The sequence below is a fragment of the Pezoporus occidentalis genome, unplaced genomic scaffold, assembly GCF_034315485.1.
Source record: "Pezoporus occidentalis ecotype Australia unplaced genomic scaffold, CSIRO_AGI_Poc_V1 ctg13, whole genome shotgun sequence".
In the NCBI taxonomy this organism is placed as follows: Eukaryota; Metazoa; Chordata; class Aves; order Psittaciformes; family Psittacidae; genus Pezoporus; species Pezoporus occidentalis.
In genome coordinates, this window is record NW_026913103.1 from 6114845 (window position 1) to 6135825 (window position 20981).

A 20981-nucleotide genomic window follows, 5' to 3' on the forward strand; every position below is an offset into this window, starting at 1 on the left:
TGCAGTACATATACCTGCAATTCAAAGATACATAACATCATTTTACTAACCAATACAAATGCATAGTACCCAATTCGCTCAAAGACATTTTGGATGCAACTAGTATGCTTTCTGTATATTGCTGTATAACTTAAAAGAATTATTTAATTATTTAATGGTTACTTCTATGCTTATTTATGAGTGACAGTATTATCAAACATTTTCGAGAAAACACAAGGAAATAACGTGATTCTACTTTTGTTTTTTAACCAGCTTTTTATGAAATTAAAAAAAAATCCCCAAAAACTAAGCGAGGAAGGAAGAAACACAGTATTCTTCCCTGGGAACAGTGCACAAACTATGCTGTCCACTGCAGCACATCTATCTGCCACACATGCTGGGCCAGATAGGGAGCAAGTCCTCCTGTTAATCAAACTATCACACAGGCATATGCTGAAACTTCAATACACTGAACATCTGCAGTCATGCTGACAGGTCTCAGAAAAGATGACACAGGGCACCAGTATATCTTTAATCCTCCCTAACTGCGCAAAACTGTACCTTTAACTGTATGTCATCTGTTACAAGTTTTTTAACGTCTCTATTTCCAACATACACTTAGTTTGTCAAAGGATAGCTGTATTTTTCTTTTGCAGTTCATTTATCTTGACCCACTTTTAGTTTAATAATTGCTTTAAGGATGTTCTTGAAATGCAGCTGGTTTGTGGGCCTTCCCCCTACTGCCCAAGAGAAACAGCATTATTTAAGTAAACTCATACAACATTTTTTTCCTTCTTTAAACACACTCTTTAAGCAATTATGTTATTAATGGACAATACCATTAGTTGGTATCAGCTCCATGTCCCAAGGGCTCATCTTCTCAGTATCACCATTGTCCCAGCTTAAAAACAAACAAAACAAACCCCACATTTAAATTATCTACTAATATTGCTTCAACAGTGTAATTATTTAATGTTTGTAACATAACTATACATACACCACAGACAATGTAATTATTTACTGTTTGCAAAATAACTATATATATACCACAGAGTATTATAATAAACTGGTACAGTGAGATGCATGACTGAATTTAATGCAAGCAAGTTGCTTAGTCAATCCTTCAAATGAAACAATTAAAATAAAAGATTGATCATAAATTTACTAACCAGACATTGTAGCACTGAAATAAGCTATCAGGATAATCAGGCTGAAGAGGTTCCTGGCTTTCAATTGTTCCAAACCACCACGCATCATCTATCACTGACCTGAAACGATCACCTAGGTGAGAACACAAAACCATTTTATCAATACAAGGAACCTTACACCTCCAAGTAAAAGCAGTTTTTAGATACCTTTGGCTTGATGTTGAATACAGAAATCCTTCTGAACATTTGCAACATCGACAGGCAAAACGTTAAGTCGCATTCAGTTAAAACAAAAATTAAAATTCTTCCTGAAGGCTGCTTTTAAACAAAAAGTTAATATGGCATTAAAAATTATTAAAAAATCTATCTACATATTCTTCATATATGCATTTCTTGATTTCATATAAATGTAAGACATTTCAATGCTGTAACTTTAAGACTCAAATCTACTTGTCTTAAACACTACATATTATCTTAAAGTAACCGAGTACTGCGATGCTTTTGTACGGGGAATATTCTGAATATTGCTGAGCTCCTTCTCAGTTTCTGAAGTGCTTTTCCAGCTACCCAAATGCAATCCAGAGGTTCATTCTCTTTACTATGAAGGCAATCTGACTGATAAAGAATAAAATTTTTAAAGCTTTTCCAAAAGGTTAGCAAAGTAATTTACTGTGATTTGAAATGGTTTCACTACTGTAAAGCATTTGCCTAGCTGAGAAAAAAGGTCACAAGTGTTATTAAAAAAATTACACATGAGAATCCATGTACTACACATCATCAAAAAGCCCAACATTTTCTGTAACACATATCACAGAATTTAGAAACAATTTTTAGTGGCATATTCAGTTTGCTCAATACAAGAACAAATGTAATTTAAGTGCACGATTCCAAAAACTGCAGGTTTTTGTTTTCATGGCATGGAACATACACACTCTTTCTCAACTGCTGCAGTATTTGCTCTATTCCAACACATCCACGCTCTGTCCAAATGCTTGCTGCAGTTGTCTGAATTAGTAAGAAGAAAATATATTCTCAAAATTGTTCTTTACTGCATTTTTTTCATTTAATGGATTGCAAGTAATTCTATGAGAATTACAAAGCTTCCATTAATAGTCCTAAGTGTGATGATTGTAAGAGAACAAAGTATACCAGAAATATCTGAAATGGCAAGATCAAAAATATAAGAGGTGATGTTTTATTATAAAGGAATATATTTTTCTAAAGAGCTCTTAAAGCACAGTCTCTTAACATGTCACTCCCTAGCAATCAGTTTTACAACAAAATGTGTGTAGGTACAACTGCAAGTGCCCTCATGGGGCTGAACATTAAGCAGATGAAAACCACTGAAAGGAGCGTATCCTGGCAGCAGTTATGATTTTTCAAGAGCCACAGCATTCCTATGGACAGAACGCTAAAGCTGAAAACAATTTGTTTGAAAAAGCCCAGAGAACAATCTCCTGAATCATAGTTTTTCCAGTGTCCTTTGTGCTGCTTCATCTATGTGGACAGCAGATTGGAAATTCTTACTGGAAGGATTCAGCACAGTTTCCTAGGACTTTTTAATCACCAGGTGTCAGCTTGATAAAAATGTAAACTGTAGGTCGAACTTAAAGTGGCTGCTATGTAAGAGACACATATGCATGCTTGTCTAAGACATATAGCTAAAGCTGCACAAATCCTGCAGAATGTAGCTTTTAGCCATGTATTAATCTTGTAGTTAAGCTATAATAAAACAAAGATATGCAATAAATACAATCTGACTAGAAATAAGAACCTGTCACTTCTCAAACTTTGTTCTTTCTGAAAGGATTAATACATTAATATAACTTTAATATTAAAAAACTCCATAAATACATTCTTCCCTAAACAAAAAAAACACAACAACAAAAAAAAAACAAACAACCAAAAAGAACCAAGACAAAAACAAAAAATCCAACCCCCCCCCAGCCAAATGATAAAAACACACCACCAAAAACCCTAGCAAAACGCCCCCACCAAAACACCCAGGATTGTTATTTGTTGAAGGATCAATGCTTTAATGACTTAAAGTGGAGGCAGAAAATTTAACATCCAGCAACTCCCCAAATAGTTGCTATAAAAATATTGATTTATAGGCTAGGTGCCAGAAATCACAGAGGAGTAAGGAAGATAGTTACAGCAGTCCTGAGAAGACAAACCAGCAACTGCATGACTGAAAAAAATACCAGTTTGTTCATAAAAAGTGAAAGTTCAGAAGACTTGACCATGTCAGATAAATCTTGGAGATTTCAGATTCATTTGGTTGAAAAGTCAGGAACAGATTCAGGTACAGTTCTAAGGCATTTCTCCTTATCTATGACCTACTCTCAAGGAACATTTTTATACCGTGTTCCACACTGCCACAAAACAGTGCATGATTTGTCCCAGATACATAAGCATACATTAGTAAAATATCTGAAGCGTCAACACAGAGAGGAGGGTAGCTATCTGGAAGGCCTCTGGAAGAGCTGTAGCAGTTTCAACTGCAGTGTCTTTGCTATCTCTGCTTTAGCATTTCATATGGCCTCAAAGAAGGAAGCTATTTTATCACTAGTTCTACCACCCAAAAGAACTGAAGAATGAACTCTAATGCACACCTGTCAGAGTTACAAGCTGGTATTAGACACCACTGGCCTTAAACTCATATTTATTTACACTGAAGTCTTGATAAAAGGTTCTGGCACTTTTGATACTTTTTGTGCAGCTCTGATTCCTTCCACACTGCAAGTTTCTCAAAATACAGTTGCTAGCCCAGGAAGGAGATGCTACCCGTGCTTGTTCTCTTCAGGGCAGCAAGAGCAACGTTTCAAAGTCTCTAACTCCTGGATTTCTATAATGACAACTGACAGATGACATCTGGCTAGGCCATCTACATACAAGGTATAGCAGCCATTATTCTACTGCTGCTTCGATCTTGTGGGAAAATATGTATGGCATGGCAGAGCAAGACAAGACCACAGATCCATAACCATCAGGAAAAAGCAAAGCTTGCTGACAGATCAGTAGATGTTGCCCAATCTTGTCCCTTAAAAAAATCTTTAAACCAAAATGATCTTTAAAGAAGAAATCAAGGTATACATTTCCTACTGCATCAGAAGCTGAGGGTCTCTGCCAAAATCCCTACAGAATCAAAGATAAGCTGTTCAGACAACAGAGCATACAGTATGAGATGATATGGAACTTATTAATACGGTCATATGTAATTTACACATCTACTGCTAAAGCACACATCTAAGTAGGCATATCATGATGTGTAATCAAAGGACAGAAGATCAATTCATCTTTCCTGGCAAAGTCAGGTAAGAAATGATAAAGAAGTTTTTAATATCCATCTGTGCCACTTCTTCAGGTTACTTAGTTATGATGAACTTGAGAGGACAGCACTTTGAAAACTGCAAGTACAGACTAAGGGGCCAGTGTATTTACAGAGATGTTGTATGGTGGATCAGTCATTTCTACACAGGCAGTCAGATACACCATCATGTTCTTGCATTAAAATCCACCATTCTCCTATATGATGCTTTGCCTGCAGTGGCAAGAAATGCTGGCAAGTCAGCTTTGTAAATATTAGCCACAGCTCCCAAATTAAAGAACCACAGGAACTGAGTTGGTACAGAAATCACTGCTACTTTACAGATGATGTGTTTTTAACATTAAGATCTACTTAATAAACAAACAAAACCCAACCCAACCAAACAAAAAAACACCAAAACAAAACACAATAAAACCAACCCAACCAAAAAGGAAGGCTATCAATATTTTGCTTTTAGAAACATGTCACTTCACAGAATATACAGAGATACTGGGAAAGACATTAACACTGTCTGTAATTCTGTAAATATGGTATCATATACAAATTCTCTCTTGGGGGAACAGAGTTTCATCCTGAACTCTGAAAAATCAGTAATACTTGCTTAATCTTTTAAGTTTCAGAGACAATCTAAGGCTGTTTTTATGAATGAGAATATACGTATTTCCTGACCTCCTTAACCCCTCCCCCCCAGATGTTCATATTATCATAATGGAACTTTCTCTCCACCTAGGTTAGGTTCCACTGTTGAAAGGTGTTCTTTATTATCATATGAAAAAGATGACTAGGAAATAGATGTGACTGAAGGACAAGCCTGCCACTGACTTCCTCCAGTATACAATACTTGGAAATAATTAATCAGAGGCAAAGTAAAACGAATAGAAAACGTTTCCATTCACACGGCAGTGAATTACAATCATACGCATTTCAATAAAGCTAAAGCATATGGGTTTTAGAACAGAATTCGAGCAAATATAGAGATGGGAAAGGCATTCTCTTTGTACAGTCTAGGAGTCATGCATTTCCTATTTCCATTAGAAATTCCAGAAATAGACACCCCCCTCCATTTCTAGTTAGCAATGCAGCTGTAAGAGGGCCTTAAATCAGAACAGAGACAAGCCATATATAGGCTACAGTAAATTATTAGTTACCAATAAACACGTTTCTAAAAAGTATTCTTCATTTCTCTCTGCAAACACACAACTGAGATTTCCTTTGCACTTCCTTTTACAGATGACCTTCTGTATTTTGTTTGCTTGCTTTAGGCATCAGTCAGGGGCGAAACAGGACTCCGCATCCAAATATACAGAGCCTGTTCTCCAACTTCAGCAGAGCATTAGGATTTATTTACCGTAAGCTACTTCTTAGTAAGTTATCATGAAAATAGGTAGACACTTAGAAAACAAGCAAACACCAAAAAAATCCTCCCCACACAACTCACCTATATTCCATCGCCTGTGTTTTGCATCGTCAAACTGCTGCCTCAAAACTAGGAAATCTATGACATCTGGCATATCATGGTACCTAATTAAAACAGAACACATAACTATTAAGCGATAAAACAGCAAAAGCATAAAGTAAAGCACTTAGGAAAAAAAAAACAAAAAAACTAAAAAATTTCAATTCAATACTTCAAAAGCAAAAGTTGAAGTCACAACATTAATGTTATCTTTTAACTTTCAACCTCAGCCCCTGGTCCCAAAGATGGAATCCCACAGTTTGAATACAATACTGTTTTCCTTACTTCATGGTGAACGATCCTCCAGTTAGTTTACCCGTATCAGGGTCAAGAAAAGCCAGTTTAAGACAGCAGAGAGTAGGCAATCCCACTTCATACTTAATCCCAACTATTTTCATCAGCTCTTGCTCCTGGAATAAACAAACTGTTATGTACCACCACTGAAGTTAAGATGACTATAGTAACTTTCTAAAACGTGAAAATACGGGTATACTGAAAAGATCAGACTTCTGCCAGAACATGCCAAAATCAAGTATCTGAGATTCAGTCTTTTGAAACAAGCTATTATTTCCACAATGTAACTTGTCTGAAAAATATTTTGCTGTGAAGTGTGACCACCTCACTTGCTCAAGCAGATGCAAAAGGAAGTACAGTTTAAGGTTTGATTTCATTTGAATATTTATTAGACTAACTTTTCTCCCTTAATATTTTAAGAGCACATTAGAAACATCCGTATTAAGAATTAGTTTCAGTTAGTTTCCAAATTTTGAAAAATATTAAAATACAAACAAAATAGAAAATAAGTCATACCCGTAATTCCATTTTATGCCATGGCTGCTTCTTGGGATTAATATTATATATTTTGTTCTTTTTTGCCATTACAACATATGCTTCATGACCTTGTCGGAAATAGTAGACCTAGAAGTGAAATGTGACAGTCATCTACCAAAGACTTTGAGGAGCTGAAATGCTAGCATATCACTGCCATACAATGTGTGTACTTTCTATTTTGTTATCAATTTTTTTCCACCTGGTTTTCCTGAAAAAGTCACAGGTTCTCAAAAAAAAAATACAAATGCAGTGGCCAATTAAAGCAGGTATCATAGAAACATTCATAGAAATATGTTCTATAACCATTTTCCCTATGAGCAAAATATCCTAAATTACACAAGACAAAAACCAAAAATCAGTAACGGAACCATCTATTTATTACTGCACTACAGAACAATTCAAGCAACATCAATTCCACTAATCCATCTGTTTATTCATCACTGTTGGACAGCCCTAAGATGACAATCAAGTATTACTAAATTCACTGTCTGGCTAATCATATCCTTTTAGAATGACAAATATATTTTAAGAGGATAATACTGCTGTTTCTTATTGTTCTTGTAAGATTCTGGTATTTGCTTCACTGAACAAATAGCCCAAGACATGAACAAACAGAATATTTGTATTTGCACATTTTAAATTGAATAAGCACATTTCAAGTGCTTATTTTTTTAATCCTTCCACTACAAATTTCCACGGTTCAGACATTCAGAGTCTATTAGTTTTACTTCGACACCGCTGTACATGGTATCACGTGGAAGAACGTTTTTGTTATAAACCATCACTGTAATGAAGTAGTATGCTGAAAACCTTAAGCATATATTCAAGAAATGCAAAACACAGTTTTCCCAAAGTAATTAGAACAAAGATCTGATTAAACAGCTGTATTCCAGCAATGATGCATTCCATACAATAATCTGTTTACAGGAGTGAAAAACTTTTATTTTATAAATGGCTCTAAGCATTGCGTCTTCTGTCAAAGGAACAAATTCAAAAGATATCTTTGGAAAAAAGAATTTACGTCTTTTCCAGGAAATCATACTTTTAATCTTGATAAATTCCCGCTTCTGCACGCTTGTTGTAGTACCCAGACAAAACTATTCTTTATTGTGCTAACAGCAGAATACCCCAATGAGTAAGCATTGTAGCTCGATAATCAAGACAGGGGAATTGCAGTCACATCTCTCTGGTTCTTTCCCCTGACCCTCAAAACACATGACAAAGATCTGTAAATGGGAGTATTTAGAAAGGGGAAAGGGATGGTATGTGCTATTCTTATGTGCTGAGAACTAAATATAGCACTACTGGTTTTTCTTACTTGTTTGTACAGCTGTAAGAGAATGAATCTGAAATATCTCTCCTCCCAAATCTTATAAAGCACACCAACCATCCATCAAAATGTTCAAAGGCCACAGGAGACCTCTTCTCATCACCATCTCTAATCAAACCGATCTTCTACTCCTATGGATCTCACAAGTAACTTACTAGATGAATAGCTTCTTTTCACATTTTATGCAAATCTGGGGAGTGCAAGCATCAGAGATGGAATTTTAGACAGAGCAGCTTGATTACAAACGTATGCTCTATTAGCGCAACTACTCCCATTTTCTAGGCACAGGACACGAAATTTCCTGTTCACCAATATAAAGCCTTTTTCAGCAAAAGGATGCAGCCTACTTAGATATTCCTAGTACACACTGCACACGCTATTCAGCAGGTGCCAAACCAAACACACCAGTTTAGCTTACTAAATCAATATGATGTTAAAGTCTCCTGAGTAATATGATACAGATAAATCCTTGGCTGCTTCACTGTATCCAGATGGTATCAGGCACCAAATATATTTATTTGGACTTGGACTTTTGAACAGCATAGTCTCCAAAACATGCTTGCTGGAGAGTATAAATCCATAAGCGTTTTCTCCAGTTGCAACTCTCAACTTGAAGTGCTCCCTCCCTCCCTCATGAGCAGCAGTGATGTAATCTTTGCATAGCTGTGCTGTGAACTGCATCAGTGAAGCGATCCAGTAAAAACAAAATAGCTTGCACATTCAACCTCTGCTCAGGTTCAGCATCTGAGGTGGTGCCTGCAAACAGCTCTGGCTCACGACCAAAGTTAATCAACTTTGCTATCACATCAGGTATTTCTCCAACTTCATTCTGAAGGTGTGAGCTCTACAAGCACTCTGTTTAGTACCTCCCTGAAGAGCCAAAAGACTATACATTACAGCATAAGGCAGCTATTTCCTCTTATTTTAACCTGAGGAGATTTTAGGAAAAATGCAGGCTCTGGTTTTCAAGACTGCCTTCTATCTGATACTACTTATTCATACAATTCACTGTAATGTTCACATTTTCCAAAGTAGAAACTAGTGGGTGTCCTTTTGCTACTGGGCTGTTTACAAGCTGTTTACAGTCCAATTCCTATAAAATACATATATACATAAAATCCCTTACGATTTTCTGTGGTAAGAGACCAGCAGAAGCTTCCCAATACCAGACACACTAGGGAAAACGACAGTATCAGTTTTTATTCAGAATAAATAAATTTACGAACAAACAAAACACACACCCCCACCTTCCTCTCAGAGGTTTAATTCCTGGGTTTTATTTCAAGTTCCAAACCAAAGTTTAACTAAACTTCAATTTGTATTTGATTTTTTTACCTGGTCTTCAGCATACAAGATACGCTACCACTAAGAACTAGTTTCACTACATAAAGCACCTCACACAGCTTGCATGCATGTCATAAGCAAATTAACACAGTGAACATAGTGCAAGAAGGAATGTTACCACAGTAGTATGGAATAAAAATCAGCTAAAGCAACACTGGGAAAGACTGAAGGAACTGAAAAAATTTTAGCCAGATAAAACAATGTTCTGAAGAAAATCCCAAATATTCTGATAATAAATCTCTGAGAAAAAAATGCATAGATGAAAACAAAAGAAGGCAAAAACAAGCTGAAAGAAGCAAGAACACAGAGGAAAAAAAATACAATACCTCATCCCCCATCTGTGGCACAAATGGGCACCGACGAGGAACAGTGTCTGTAATCCACGCTGAAGGCAGCCATTCTTCCAGTGTCAAACCATTTTCTGCCAGAACTCCTACAGCCAACCTCTGAAGAAAATACACACAGAAGATTAATATGAATTAAATAACATTTGAGGAAGCCCTGTATTTTGGGAAGTGTCTTATTAAAATCAACTGCCTTGGTCCGTAAGACCAATTATACAGATGCCAATTAAGGAGCCCCACGAAAGGAGGAGGGAGAGATTAACAAACAAACAGAGGTAAAGCATGTGGAAATGACCCAGATTGGGTATCTCCATGTTACCTAATGGTATATTTTATTATAATGTGCTGTGGGACTGCAGTTTCAAATTCTATGTGCTCATACCATGTATTTGTAAGTAACAAAGCTCATTGCAGCTGCTGGTCCTAAGCGCACACTGCATGTCTATATCTGATACGCCAGATAAAACAGGGTTTTATGCAACCATTCAAGCAAGGCTGCTTTGAAATTAACAGAATTTTGTCCATGAACAGAAAGACGCCTTGGCCAGTTGTACAGAAATCCATATAGCCACTGACAGAAGACTCTACCCGCAGACTGCAGATGGGATACTCCAAGGGTAACATATTCAAATGCAACAAAAGTAACTCAAAATTTCCATGTGTACTGATCTAAACTGGAATGACATGAATATATTCAAAAGCAAAAAAAATACAAAACAGACAAACAGCAGAACTCTGATCAAGTGAAATTCCCTCCAACAGAAGTACAGCAGCAAGCATAAAGCAAACATCATATATCGTGGAATTGATAGAAAAATACGACATGATTGTGCAGACTAAATGCAATTAAGCAGGAAGACAGTCAGTACAGCTGGAAAAATACAAGCATATGTTATACTAATACTCAATATATCCATAGAAAGAAGTTTCTGGTCTGTGAAAAGATGGTATTAAGAACATTAGAACTGTTCCTTAAGCAAAGCGCCTCATACTTAGAAAGCGTATCATTACGACAATCTATCATTTGACTTACAAGAGTCAGTAATTATCATTTCTCACAAGTCACGATGTGTTTTCAAATTAGACAATATTAAGTAGTACATGTAACTGAATCATAGAACTAATTCTTTAGACATCAAGAGTGAGCATCCTGCAACATAAAAAGAACATCTAACCTTTTGTTTTCTCTCTTTGGGTTTCCTCTTCTTTGGTGATGTTGACGGTCCATCTTTCTCCTCAATTCCTTTTTTCCTTTCCTTTTTAATTTGCTTCTTTTGTTTTTCAGGTTCTTCTTCATCTTCTGAACTACTTTCTGCTTTCTTTGTTTTAATTTTAGGGATTTTCTTTGGTGGTTGCAAATTGATTCCTGCATCTGCCGTCCAGTCAGAATAATCACTTGAGTAGTCACTACGTATCATATACCGAAATAAAACAGAAATTAAAAAATGGAACTTAAAAAAACAATTCAGAGTGCATTGGATTATAGGCTATAACCCAACAGAAGATCACAGTCAATATTCTAAGTAACTACAATACTTTAACAGTTAAAACCAGTGCCTAAACCCGTATATTCTATCTACAATTTAAATGTTAGTAAACTAAAAGCCTTGATATCATTCAGTCTTGCAAGAAACAGCTTCTAGCACCACAAGAAGTAAACCACTGTTAACTCGGGTCAATTCAAGAATGATACATGTGAAAATCTGAATATTGCTCTCAGGACTTCTGATTTTGAATAGTTTCAACAACAACAACAACAAAAATACTCAATCTGCTAAAGAAACCAAGGATGGTGTGAATCTTCCTCAAGCTTTGCTCTTTAATTTCAAACCAAGGGTCAGCAAGGCAGTCACACAGCAAAGGCTGACAGTCACAGGAAAAGGCTACAACATGCCTGAAGCATGCATGCTACCCTCCTGCAAAACCAAATGGAAGCAATTCTTCTCACAAACAAGGATGAAACGTTTCCTAAATTTTAGTTAGTAATATAGCTAAAAATTAAACCCTTAAAGTTTTAAGTTCTTCTGCATCTTTTCTTCTAAATGTGCACAATTTTCATTATTATTCATTAAATGTTTACAGAGAAGATTATTTAAAATATATCAGCAGGACTTTATACTGTCACTTACCTAGAGCTGCCATCACTGTGCCATGCTCTTTCATCATCTTCTGATGTTCCACCACTGGCAACAACTACTTCCCCTTCCTAACATAGCGGGGGCAAAGGGGAGGCAGAGAAAAAGAAAGCATTTTCTTTAAACCTCAAAAAACTTGTAACACATGACAATATGACTAAAACTCTCTAAGCTTTATATATGTTATAAACATCTAGCAGTACAAAAGCTTTATACTGGTAAAAAGGCATTTTAGTTTGCAAATAGTTATTTTACTTTAATGGATGTAATGAAATGAAGGAAATAAAACAGTATCTATGCCTGGAGAGATGCACAAGTGTAGAACAACATTTTTTTAACATACAGCCAGTAGAGTCCTGAGTGATTCTCAATCTTCAATTAAAGAGGCTAGCTTGCCTTTTTGAAAATTAGTTCCAGGCCTTTTAATGCAATTATTTCCACATCTTTTCAATTCATATCAAACAAAAACCCAGTATGAACTTTATATACTCTTACTACTCCTTTCTCTATTACAGCTACAGAAGACAGAATGGTTGAGGCTGGAAGGGATGTGTGGAGGTTGTATTATCCAACGTCGCTGTTCAAGCAGGGCCACCTAGAGCTGGTGACCATACTTGCTAGGCCATATGGGCAATACTGATTAGGCTTACAAATAGAAGGAAGATATAGCATTGCACACATACACTTCATAAAATGCCCTTACAAATAAGCATTTCTCCCTTTCTGACAATTATTTTAAGTAACACTAAATATACAACAACATGTGAAAACCTAATTCTTCATAATTTTTAAAGAGGTGAAAGAAAACACACAGTGGAAAACGCAACATGAGTTTCCACTAGAAACAATATTTAATTAGCTGAGGCAAGAGCTTAACAAGTAGAAATGGAATACGTAAGATTGCCTCATGAATAAGCATCTTACATCTGAGGAACTGTGTCCATTTTCTAACTCTTCAGCAGGCCTTGCAGTTTCTTCTACTGCGTATCTCGTACGGTAGTTGTGCTGATTAGCTTGCTGCTGTTTTTTTGAGTCGCTTGTGTCTAGTAAATGATCATGAGAATGGTTCTGTGAAGACACAAATGTCAAAATATGTATTTTCTGTGTATACATTTTATTATTACATAGTATTTTAATAATAGTATTCCACGAAGCAACTTTTGCAGGAGCAAGAAGATACAAGCTTCAACATCACAAAATGCAAACCAGGCCATGAGTCCAAAACTGAAGAGCTGCTGAAGAAAGCACTCCGTGTGCACAGCTGAATATAAGCACCAAGCAGTTCAGTACATTCTGGAAATAATGAAAATTTCTTCACAGATATAATAAAAATTTTTCACCTTTAATTATCAAAACCATTCTTACAAAGTATTTATCAGTTAACTACTGATAGGCTGCTAAGAGCTTCTAACAGCTCAAAATTACACTAAAAATGGACATCAGAGGAAAGGGGACTCTTACAGAGAACTCCTGAGTGTGTTATTTTTCAGCTGAGTGGTCAGTTCTGTCAGAAGAAGCACCTGTATGGCAATACATCCCTTGGCATACAGGGATGACTGTTAGCAAGTAAAGGCCTTTAAATGGTATGATGATGCATGGAACAGTTCAAACAAATGAGTCAGTTGGAAAGAATCTAAATTCTTATGAAGATTAGGAGACTGAAATAAGGCTGCAATTAAGAATCATTTCACATTCCAGCATTAAGAGATTTTGTTCGTCCTGTAGTATATACATAATACAAACACTTGCTCTCCCCATAAAGTGATTTATCTTGTTTTAGTCCCCAACCCCTGGCAAAACCCCAAACAAATGAACAAAAAAACCACAACAACTGCCCACCCACCCCCCCCCCACCAAGAGCTACAATCTCAATTTCAGGAGTTTTGTGCTAATTTTTTGGCATGAATATTCAAATTTAAGCCTAGCTCAGACTCAACTAAATAGTTTTTGGACCCATTTCTAAATGCCACAAAAGGTGGTATCACTTCCCCACTGCTTTCTTCCATAAAGGAAACCTCAGAGATCTATTAGATGGTGATATGGTTGAAAACACAGTTGCAGAGATGAAGAAAGCAGAACTGGAGCAAACCACAGAAAGATGCTAATATTAGCAGAGCCTTCTAGCAGGGCAGACTACTTGTACCTGTTCCTCCTGATTTTTCTTTTGTAGGGAAGAGAATATCTGTCCTGTCATGTATGATAAAAGTTGATTCATGAGGTTAAATTTTCTCACTGAGCAAAAAAAAAAACCACAACTGCTTTTTGGTGAAAACTGTACAACTGCATTACAGTTTCCACCAAAGCACAAAAGACCAACACAAACTGCTCTGTGCTCTATTCAGTGAGCATCGTGCTTGTTTTTCTGTCCAGTGAATTCAAGTTGGGTAACCTAGCACTGACAGCACAGCTACCAGAGACACTTTTAATGGGACTGCTCAGCAATCAGCATTTTATCATTACCCAAAGTTGAGACCTAGGCCATTCCTTCTGGAGTCAAACTGGCAGCACTACCAGATCTCCTCAAGCTGCTCTGACTTGACCTAGAACAGCTCCAGAGCAACCCTAAGACTAGTGGCTGAGCCCATCATACAAGGGCTGAGCCTTTCTGTCCTTCACTCCTTGTCAAGCTTTCAAGATTCACTGCTGAAGCAGAGAGCCTTCAAGAGCCAGTGTTACAGCAACTTGCTTCTGTCACTGAATTGCAACTTTTTTTATAAAGCCTGTCTGCCTTTTAACATCATGAAACACAGTATGAAAAAGCACAGACAACAGAATGGAATCACAGAAACTCAATTAAATAGTCAAGTATCCTTTACAATAACGAGGACGTATTTTACAGAAGCTATATATCCTTTACAATAACGAGGATGTATTTTACAGAAGCTATATCACAACCCAACAAAAATAATCATGCTAAAGTCCTAAAAATTTACATCCCCATTTCTATTCAGAGGTGAGATTTCTCAAATGGCTGTTATAAATATAGCTTTTCCCTACTTATATTGAAACTATGGAACCTTGAGAAACTGAAGCGTTTTGCATTACTCTGGTTTTGGAAAGAGTTGTTCTTTTCTGGCAATTCAAAGCCTGAGGAAAAAGAATATCCCCTCACCCAAACTATTCCTTCCTGGAAGCAAGTAACATGACTGTATAAAATACTGGGCCAGAGTGATGCCAAAGAGTAACAAAATTGCTTTGGAAATATTCAATAGCAAAACAAGAATGGGTAATAATAATAATCACCATCATAAACCCAAAATGAAAACTAAAAAACCCACAAACCCAGAACATCCAAACACACAAGTAGTTATCCATAAGCAACAGAATGACAGAATAACTGAAGTTGAAAGGGACCTCTGGATATCAGCTTGTCCAACCCCACTGCTCAAGCAGGAACCATAAAAGGTCTGCCACGTCTTGCTAAAAAAAAAATGTATTTAACACGACTCCTATTCCACGCAGCTTTGCCAAACTCTGATGAAAAGCTGCAGATCAGGCAGATCTTTATTTGAGGGATGGGTGGGTTCAGGTGTGAAGGTCTAACTAACAACAAAGTATTACAATCTTTTTCTGACAAAATGGAACCTATCACCAACAGGTTCAACAATGACTGAAGAAATAGCTGATGGTCTCTACCCCTTGTCCTCCAAATATATATCCTAGAGTCTGAAATTAGACTCTCAACTCTAATGGGAGGCTTGGAAACAAAGCCAAGATAACCTATGATCTGAGGTTCAATCAGCACTTTCTCTTTCTCTTGCTACACTTTGATGAACAGTCATATATGCCAAGTACTTCATATCATATCCAAGGCTCCCAGTCAGGATCAGAGCACATCTACAGATAAGCCAGAAGTTACAGCTCCTGTCAGAACAGCTTTTCTGCAAACAAATGATGGCATTTCCTGTATTTGAGCAGGACAGATACAAACATGTCATCTGGACACTGCTGAGCATCTTTGTAACACTATTTGTGAAATATACAGTGGAAACTCAGTGGTGTTCTGACAGATCAGACCATTGCACTCTACTGTCCTTAAGACCACAACTCCTCCAGGAAGCACAGCTTTGCTGCGCTTTCAGAGAGGGCTGCAGCTATTTTAGAAAGCTCTGGCTGTAGCACTTTCATACTATTTCTTCACCAGCAGTATCTATTCTTTATCTAAAAATATGTCCTCCTTAAGAAACAGGAATTAGCCTCTACTAGAAAGTTTAACAGGGGCAGGGCACAAGCATATGTCAAGTATCAGAACCCTAACATTAAACAGACGCTTGCAGCCTCTTTAAGTCAAAGAAAGGAAACTTTGGCTTTTTTGTCTGCATATGATTTTCACATTGCATTTGAAATGATATGCTGAAAGTCAACGTAGCCTACACAACTGCTTTCATTCTTGACTAGATATGCTATTTAAATTCTTCAATACAACTTTTCTCTATGAACTTAAATATCCTTACTGAATTTAAGTTCTTATTTTTCTGGAGGGATACTTGTGCATTACCAAAGTCATTAGCATATACCTTTGCCCGAGTTTAACATTCTTTGATGACTATGAGTTGTGCCCAGATGATAAATACAACAAATCCCCCAAGCTGTTAGTGCTGAAACAGCTTTTATTTCACAGAATGGTTGACGATGAAGGGACCTCTGGAGGTCATCGTTTCCAACCCCCCTGCTCAAGAAGGGCCACCTAAAGCCAGCTGCCCAGGATCACGTCCAGACAACTTCTGGGCATCTCCAAGGTAGGAGACTCTACAGCCTCTCTGAGCAAGCCTGGGGCAGTGCTCAGTCACCCTCACAGTGAAGGGCTTCCTTATGTTCAGGCAAAACTGCTTGTTTCAGCAGATTGTGCCCACTGCCTCTTGGCCTGTCATTTTCTGACTAAAAATCACCCTCCCATAGTCTCAAATCTGGATCACTGCTTGCAATTACTTCATTTTCACTCTTAACCACATCACATGTGTAAGACATTAGTGAAAACTACTCCAAAGGCAGTGAAGATAACGGGCACTAAGCAGTAAGTGCTTAGTCTCTCAAGTTTTAGATTATTTTGCTCTTAACGTCTTGCAGATTTACCTGGAAGTAGTGTTTAAGTAACATGTAAGTGGAGAAATTACTACTTTTGAGGAACACAACTAAACAAAACAATGCACACATTTCTCATCACTGGTTTCTGTTAGGTTTCAATAGTCATTGCACCTGTCACAGAGGCCTATACTTGTGTCCATCCATAAAAATCTCAAATTTTAATTCCTTCAAATTTCTGCTTATAATTTCTAATTACCTTTAAGCTGAAATATTTCAGTTTTTGTCATTTTTTACTAGAACACACACCACATCAACCTGCTACAGTATAAAAATCTCACACTCTTCCAGTGTTTATTATAATGCTCTGTAATCCCAGTAGATTGATAAACTAACTACTCCAACTGGGAACATTTACCTAAATATGTTACTTCTCTCACTTCCCATCTTTGGCATGGTCTTGAAAAAAATAATTTGAAATACAGTTCCGATCTGAAAATTAGGAGATTCCAATGTCACATTCTATCCTCTGTCATTAAGGGCTTGGGGGTTTTAAAGTGCTTTTGTTTAATAATAAAAAACAAAGAAAACCCTATTCCTCACCAATGACCTTGAAAGTCAAGCAAGGTTCTTCATTTAACATGCAGATCAGTGATACTAAACATTATTCAGGTCAAAATACCCAAGCTTTTAGGTTCTCTCACACAAGTCCATTAGTCCCTCAAACAATCACATACAACCGCTCCTCAATATGACCTGTGCCAAAGAAATGTGGAGTTTCTAACTTTAAAATGAGAATGCTTACGTGACTTCCATCTAAGTTGGAGATATTGTTAAAGAAGAAAGACTAAGTTGTGATTCTGTGCTACTTTTAATATACCTTTATAATGACCCTGGCCAAAAAAAACACAACCTAGTAATAGTACTTGGAATCTCCTCAAAAAGTAATTACAGTTGCTGTGTGTTCTTCTTTACTGACCTATGCTTTTAGCTTGTAATCCAAAATGCTAACATTTGTTCCTGCCCTCCTTTTCATTTTACTTCTGTATTTTTCACTCTTTTCAGTTAAGGGGAACAAAAGAAAATAAATTTTTCTCACCACATGAACAGAACTGATACATTTCACAAAAGCTGATATAAAAATGAGTATTTCCTGCTGGTATAAATACAAATGAAGTTGCATATGAGAACTATGTTTTAATGCAAGCTCTGTTACTCTGTTCTCAGACCAGCTGACAGTACCATAGAATGACAGACTTCCTAGAATTTTTGATGCTGTAATTTTAAGTCTATACATTACTAGGTGATGTTTTCCCCTGTATTTCATTTAAGGTCTTGCCATCTCCTCTAGATCATAAATTCTCTCATTAAAGCCTTAAAAATTCATTATGCAACACAAAAGGACTGTAGTCTCACAACACTACTGTAATACAAATGACAAGGTACCAGTATCAAAACCTGCTGCATGCACTCAAGGAAAACAAAGATTTACGTAATACTTTCCAGTTCTATCTTCAACTTAACACAGCTTGTATTTAAAGCCAGACGGTTACTGTAAAGAACAGCAGCAGAAGAGCTGCTATAATTAAGTTACTAACTTCTATTTAAAAACCCTTAAAAATATCACGTAACAGCTTCTAGAGTGCAGTCAGTCTTGCTTCTCTTCCCAGTTTATTTGATTTTATTATGGACACTGCAGAAGATGACAATTCCAATTCACCATGCCTATTGTTCAGACACTACTGGGCAGAAGCATTGCTCATGCTAATCATAAGCAACAATGCAAATCATTAAAATCTGAGTTTAATTTGGAGACTCAAATTACTTATGATCAAGCACCCTTTTCTTCTTGCAAATTTGCTTATTTAAAGCCCATTTGACATCTACTCATTTCTGAATCCCTCCGAGATTTATCTCAAGGGATTTTAATTACTGTACTTCTCAACCACCCGAGTCCTCCAAGTAGAGACACATTTAATGAAGAATAAACTACAAGGAATGTCAGGTTTTTTGTCACAAGATGCCAGTATCCTGTAGAGCTTAAGGATTTATTTAAATGCTCTGAAAGCGTTACTGAATTCAACAGTAATTTCTAAAAAAATTTACTGACATTCTCAGTTACAGAGACCATGAGTATCTGTTTTTTGCTCTGTCTCCTCAGGACAAAGGTGGGAAGTGACTGAAGATTTACTAAGTTCTCTCCCTTGTATTTTGGGCATCAGAATCCAGATCAGAGACCCTTCAAGGACTGAGATACATGAGGACATATTCTTCTCCGAGTACGTATACGAAACTGAAGAAAGATTTTCCCACACTAGCTGTAGTTCTGAAGGATTTTAAGGGCATAAATATCCACAATGAAAATGTGGGGTTCAAAAGGATCCAGGGCTACCTTTAAAGTTTGGAGACTAAAAAATGTCTCCTCTGAGATTTCCAAAAGCATCCATATTAAGTTTCTTTGTTTCAAAGCTGCAGTAGAAGTAATTGCTGAAACCAAAATGCTGGCCCAACTAGCCTACTCTGCTATGTTTGTGTCCTAGTGATATTTTAGGAAAACTGTAATCCAATGAGAAATTTAAGGGTAAATTGGTAGGAATTCACATAATCAGGAAGGATCTTCTAACTAGGCTGTAGCTGCAGGAAAAACCAAACCAAACAAACTCTCAGTGCAATTGTTTAATTAAACTAAAAGAAAATCTGTATTTCAGCACCAAAATATATCCCCTCAAGACAAGAAACAGCTTTGTTAAAATCTGAATTTGAGGCCTGCATTCCATTATTTCCAAGAGGAAAATGGGAGTTACCTAGATTTCTGGTGCCTTGATATTTCATTAATAAGCCCTGACATGTCAACCTTCAGAACAATAAGCGGCAGAGCTTCTTCCCTCTATGTACAAAACTTGGACATACACTGAAAAAAAAAAACATGTTTGCTTGCTTTACCTTGGGCAAACACAATGTTCTGCCTGCAGCACTGAAATTACTGTATCAGTACCATTTCTTAAGACAGCAATTCACACAGTTTTGATACACAAAAGAAACTGGAGAAAACCTGAAAATTATCAGGGGACTTTTGGGGGGAGCGTTAATCTCACTTCTTTCCAAAGCTTTACATCAGCAGACTATAAAAACAGAAGCAAAACTGAACACTCAAGTTTAGTATCAAGCAGAAACTTGCCCATCTCAAATTTACACTTTCAACTGCATACAAGTTTAATTTGGCATTATTAAAAAACACAGAAGCACTGCTGAATATCTGAAATCTACTTATTTCCAGACAGCTTTCAATCTCAGTCCCTTCCTCCCCCAGACTAATTTAACAATTAGCTAATTAACTATGGTACTTTGATAAAGTTAAGAGCTGCACAATCTTCTATATACTTGCTATTAATACTTATTTTTTCATTTTCCACCTTGAACCACGTAAGCCATCTTTACTTTTCAACGGACAATGTACAGGCATTCCCTAAGGCCTGTATTTTACTGAGCTTTTGATTAAAGGTGAAAGAGTCTCATCTAGAATAAACATACTACAAAATCTGAAGCATGGGTTCTCCTTTACAGTTGTTTGAAATTTACTTTGTAGATTACAAAATATAATTGGTTATTTAGCTAGAAAAGCACAAATAAGCATGTGAGATACACAGATAAAACTAATTTCTAACAAAAAAGTAAAATAATTTTTGTAAATGTAGAACATACATCCTTCACATTTTCTTACCTGCATATATGTATCAGATTTTTTTTGCAAGTTATGACTTTCATTTTTAATACAACCCATTCCCTTCTATTTCATCTACCCTGTTTTCCTCTTTTCTGAAAAATGTAGTCCAGCTCTAGCAAAAACCACACCTTAGAAACATTCCATCCAAAACCACCATATGATTATTAGGAACCATGAGAGAAAATACCCAGTTCTGTATTTGGAGGCGCATTTAAATATGTGAAAGTTAAGAATTATGACTTGAGTTTTAATCAAACCTTTCTCCAGAACAGTATGTCAAACAGCAGACAAGACTAGCAGGGTATATTGATTAATAGTGCCAGACTCCCTATATCAA

The 20981-nt window shown here is 36.6% G+C and overlaps 1 protein-coding gene across 7 annotated transcripts in view; it reads right to left on the minus strand.

Annotated features, from left to right (window-relative positions):
* Positions 1-20981, minus strand: part of PHIP (pleckstrin homology domain interacting protein) — a 110820-nt gene that overhangs the window by 19764 nt on the left and 70075 nt on the right. For all 7 annotated transcript variants that reach the window (XR_009962747.1, XM_062608239.1, XM_062608240.1 and 4 more), the window contains 9 exons: positions 12823-12966; positions 11893-11969; positions 10939-11170; positions 9746-9865; positions 6725-6832; positions 6200-6324; positions 5897-5979; positions 1149-1260; positions 819-880 (listed from right to left, as the gene is read on the minus strand). Coding sequence is in view for 6 of the 7 variants with exons in the window: in XM_062608239.1 (XP_062464223.1) it covers positions 819-880; positions 1149-1260; positions 5897-5979; positions 6200-6324; positions 6725-6832; positions 9746-9865; positions 10939-11170; positions 11893-11969; positions 12823-12966 (1063 nt within the window). In the remaining variant the exon portion in view is untranslated. The remainder of the gene's footprint in view (positions 1-818; positions 881-1148; positions 1261-5896; positions 5980-6199; positions 6325-6724; positions 6833-9745; positions 9866-10938; positions 11171-11892; positions 11970-12822; positions 12967-20981) is intronic.